This window comes from Limulus polyphemus, unplaced genomic scaffold, assembly GCF_000517525.1.
Source record: "Limulus polyphemus unplaced genomic scaffold, Limulus_polyphemus-2.1.2 Scaffold282, whole genome shotgun sequence".
In the NCBI taxonomy this organism is placed as follows: domain Eukaryota; kingdom Metazoa; phylum Arthropoda; class Merostomata; order Xiphosura; family Limulidae; genus Limulus; species Limulus polyphemus.
Window position 1 is genome coordinate 499,674 of NW_013665892.1, and position 4,616 is coordinate 504,289.

A 4,616-nucleotide genomic window follows, 5' to 3' on the forward strand; every position below is an offset into this window, starting at 1 on the left:
AGAGTTAGTTATTGAAGATTTTTGTTGATTTAGTTAGAGTTATTGTTCAGTGTGTTGGCCTAGAGTTAGTTATTGAAGATTTTTGTTGATTTAGTTAGAGTTATTGTTCAGTGTGTTGGCCTAGTGTTAGGTATTGAAGATTTTTGTTGATTTAGTTGGAGTTATTGTTCAGTGTGTTGACCTAGTGTTTAGGTATTGAAAATTTTTGTTGATTTAGTTGGAGTTATTGTTCAGTGTGTTGGCCTAGTGTTTAGGTATTGAAGATTTTTGTTGATTTAGTTGGAGTTATTGTTCAGTGTGTTGGCCTAGTGTTAGCTATTGAAGATTTTTGTTGATTTAGTTGGAGTTATTGCTCAGTTGGAGTTATTGTTCAGTGTGTTGACCTAGTGTTTAAGTACTGAAGAGTTTTGTTGATTTAGTTGGATTTATTGTTCAGTTTGTCTTGGTATGTTTGAAATTGTATTGAAGAGACTTGATAAAGTTTGTTTTGTGTGTTGTTGTTTTTTGTTTGACTAGGAGTTGAGTTTGGGTGTGTCTTGAAATTTTGGACTTTTGACTCCGAATATGATGTAACTTGTGTCAATATAAACTTGTTATCGAACTTACATTTGCATAAAGCTTATTTACAGCATTATCGTCCAGAATCTCTTCGGGATAGCCGACGGTAACTGTCATTGCATCTATCTGGAAGAAGAAGAGTGCCTTCAGTTAATGAATAAATATGTGAACTGTATACAAACATACACGTAGAGGGAACTTGCACGAAACGTTGACGTTAAAATTAAATGCTGTTTGGACATTGGAGGCCGTGAAAAACTGCTTTGTAGCAAAGCGGCGTGGTTGAGTGTGGTCTGAAGACATGGTGTGTAGAAAAAATTAATAGAAATGTTAAATATGTCTTCATCTAAAATTTAACGTGTTCAGTTAATTATTTATGTGATGAAAATAAACCAACCCATTGTTTCTTGAAAGTAAATAAGAATTCAACCAGTTGTCCTTGAGTGTAAATAAGAACTCAACCATTCGCCTTTGAATGTAAATAAGAACTCAGCCAACTGTCCTTGAATATAAGTAATAACTCAACCAATTGTCGTTGAGTTTGTTCTCCATCATTCTTAGAAGCAAAGTAGTTTAGAGATGTGTACAGGCTTTCATTTATATAATATATAAAGAAGTATAAGTGAGAAGACAGCCGACTGTAAAGAAATTATCGAGTTTCATAGTTTTAGTTTTGAATTATATTTTATTTATTTCATATTAATATTGCAAATAATAAACATAAATACAGAAGATAGAGACGAGACAAAACTAAACATATTTCCATACATTTGCAAAGTGTCTCTCTAAATCTTTAAAACGTAATAATAAAATCCAGCAAAGACTTCAGTTATGCGTTGAATACTTAAAGCGTTTTGGGAAAAGATTTGGGTAAAAGCTTATGACTGTAAGATTTTAGTGAACAAAATACATCACCTTACTCAACGCTCTCTGCATAGTAGTAAAATCCATCCAAGTTGCAGTTTCCATAGTAACTTTCAATTGATGTCGTATATTCTCCGTCATATCCAAACCCTAGAATAGATGAAAAAGACTTTAATCATACTGTCCTTTAATGTAATTCAGTTTATATCTACAGAAAAAACTTGATTGAGCACGTTAATCTATAAATTGTGCGAGTATAACATTGACACTAATTTTTAAAATTAACACTATTTAATAAAACGATTAATAAAACGATATCACAGAAACTAATAACACCTCTCTCACTTGTAAATCAACGGAACTTTGTGTTTTAAATGCATTGGATTAAAAATGTAGTGGAATACCTAAACAACTCGAACTAATGAAGGAAAACCACACAACAATTTTTTGAAGTTATGAATGAATTAGTCATCACTTCAAGGACGGATCATAAGTATAAAAATTAACAAAGTGTGTTCATGTTGTAGAGAATACTGGCTGGTAAAATAAAGTGTGTTCATGCTGTAGAGAATACTGGCTGGTAAAACAAAGTGTGTTCATGTTGTAGAGGATAGTGGCTGGTAAAACAAAGTGTGTTCATGTTGTAGAGAATACTGGCTGGTAAAACAAAGTGTGTTCATGTTGTAGAGGAGACTGGATAGTAAAACAAAGTGTGTTCGTGTTGTAGAGGATACTGGCTGGTAAAACAAAGTGTGTTCATGTTGTGTAGGATACTGGCTGGTAAAACAAAGAGTGTTCATGTTGTAGAGGATACTGGCTGGTAAAACAGAGTGTGTTCATGTTCTAGAGGAGACTGGATAGTAAAACAAAGTGTGTTCGTGTTGTAAAGGATACTGGCTGGTAAAGCAAAGTGTGTTCATGTTGTGTAGGATACTAGCTGGTAAAACAAAGTGTGTTCATGTTGTAGAGGAGACTGGATAGTAAAACAAAGTGTGTTCGTGTTGTAGAGAATATTGGCTGGTAAAACAAAGTGTGTTCATGTTGTAGAGGATACTGGCTGGTAAAACAAAGAGTGTTCATGTTGTAGAGGATACTGGCTGGTAAAACAAAGAGTGTTCATGTTGTAGAGGATACTGGCTGGTAAAACAAAGTGTGTTCATGTTGTAGAGGATAGTGGCTGGTAAAACAAAGAGTGTTCATGTTATAGAGGATAGTGGCTGGTAAAACAAAGAGTGTTCATGTTGTGTAGGATACTGGCTGGTAAAACAAAGTGTGTTCATGTTGTAGAGGATACTGGCTGGTAAAACAAAGTGTGTTCATGTTGTAGAGGATAGTGGCTGGTAAAACAAAGTGTGTTCATGTTGTAGAGGATACTGGCTGGTAAAACAAAGAGTGTTCATGTTGTAGAGGATACTGGCTGGTAAAACAAAGAGTGTTCATGTTGTAGAGGATACTGGCTGGTAAAACAAAGTCATTCCTATTACGTTCTTACATAATCTGATCAAATATCAGTACAATTTTATTGTAACCATTTCCATGTATTTTCATATTTTATCTTTTTGTTTATCATAATTCAAATAATGATATTTTACATCATGTTTCGAGCAACAAATAAATTTAAAATAGAATTATTATAAATAGGTTAAATAACAAAGTTTATTATCAAACTTTCGGTTTAACATTATTATTATTATTACGTTTTGAATAAACTGGAATAATTTCGTTTATTTACAAGATTTATTGGATTATTGGTATAGAAACTTTCACTCTGTGTTCCACGTATGCTTTATTTCTTTATGATAAAAAGGGACACTTACGGCATGTTTTCTAGCATCTTGGAAGTAAGATTTAACGTAAATGGATGACAAAGAATGGTCAAAAAAATACGACGTGATATCACTGCAAGTCATCCACACATCAGGGTTATACTCATATCCACGCAAAGCACTCTGAAACTCATCGTATAAATCCCGAAAAGGCTTGTCTAAATGTATAACTGCTGATAAAACCGCTCGATACATCATATAATTGGCCAGAGCCCGTTTTCTGTAAATGGTTTCCATAACATTTTAACTCTGTTCATCAATTCTTAATAACTTTATTTTGCAATTGTTAAAAATGTTGTTCAAGATACTCGATGGTTTTTAACTAAATAGATTTAGAAATGATTTCGTAACAAAACACACTTGTCTAATTAGGAATGTTTCATGTTGAGCAGCGTGAAATATTGCTTTGTTATACAAACTACATTTCAAACATGCGTCTATAATAAACTTATACCCCAGATTTTGTTTTTATTGCTGCAAAAATGAATACCATAAATGAGAAAAGTAACAAACACGTACTAGGATTAGCGAAGTGAAATCAATACGATTATCATAAAATCTGATGGTTAAAAATAGTTTACATTTTTTAATAAATTCACTGTTACAGTTTAAGTAATAATTTAGCTATTTTTCCTCAATTTCAACCGTATGATATACGTTATTTTTAGAAATCCGTATTACAGTTTCCGTTTCCACGGTAATGCAATAATTGTTTATTGTTAGCAATTATATACGTTCATTAGTGATTGAAAACTAATTCATTAATGTAAGGATTCTTATTGAAAATACAACATAGTTTCAGCTCAGAGGAATTTGAACTTGTTTAATTAATGTATTTTCATCGATTAGTAGACTTAATGAAGTTTGAAACAACCGCTGGTTAATGATATAATCAGATTGGTTGCACTGTTGAAATGAGATACTAACCGATTAATTTCAGGCAATTTAATTGTTTTTATTGAAATACACATTTATAATCACTTTCATTCGGAAAAACTTTCCGGGGGCCATTAAGTAGTTAAACAAAGAAGAAACTTATTAGATAGCATCACAGAACAAAGTTGTCCCTCGGAGGATTAGCGGTAAGTTACGAACTTACAGCGCTAAAATCTGAGGTTTGATTCCCCTCAATGTACACAGCAGATAGCCTAATGTGTCTTTGCTTTAAGTTAAACACATAAATAGAACAAAGTCTATTTTATCGGCCTGTCTAAAAGTTACGCTTCGCACTTTGGAGCCATAGTAGCGTTATAAGAGTGACGGTCAACTTCCACTATTCGATTAGAGCATCTCAAATGTTGGCGGTGTTTGTTTTTGACTATGTTACGTCTCCGTTCGTTAATTAACTTTCCGTAACTTCGTTCCGAT

At 32.9% G+C, this 4,616-nt stretch overlaps 1 protein-coding gene across 1 annotated transcript in view; it reads right to left on the reverse strand.

The window, feature by feature from the left end:
• The window catches only part of LOC106457019 (neprilysin-11-like), an 84,853-nt gene that overhangs the window by 29,569 nt on the left and 50,668 nt on the right, over positions 1 to 4,616 (reverse strand). Inside the window, exons 10-12 of the mRNA XM_022382832.1 lie at positions 3,240 to 3,468; positions 1,474 to 1,572; positions 607 to 684 (exon numbers count right to left, since the gene is read on the reverse strand). Of these exons, the coding sequence (XP_022238540.1) occupies positions 607 to 684; positions 1,474 to 1,572; positions 3,240 to 3,468 (406 nt within the window). The remainder of the gene's footprint in view (positions 1 to 606; positions 685 to 1,473; positions 1,573 to 3,239; positions 3,469 to 4,616) is intronic.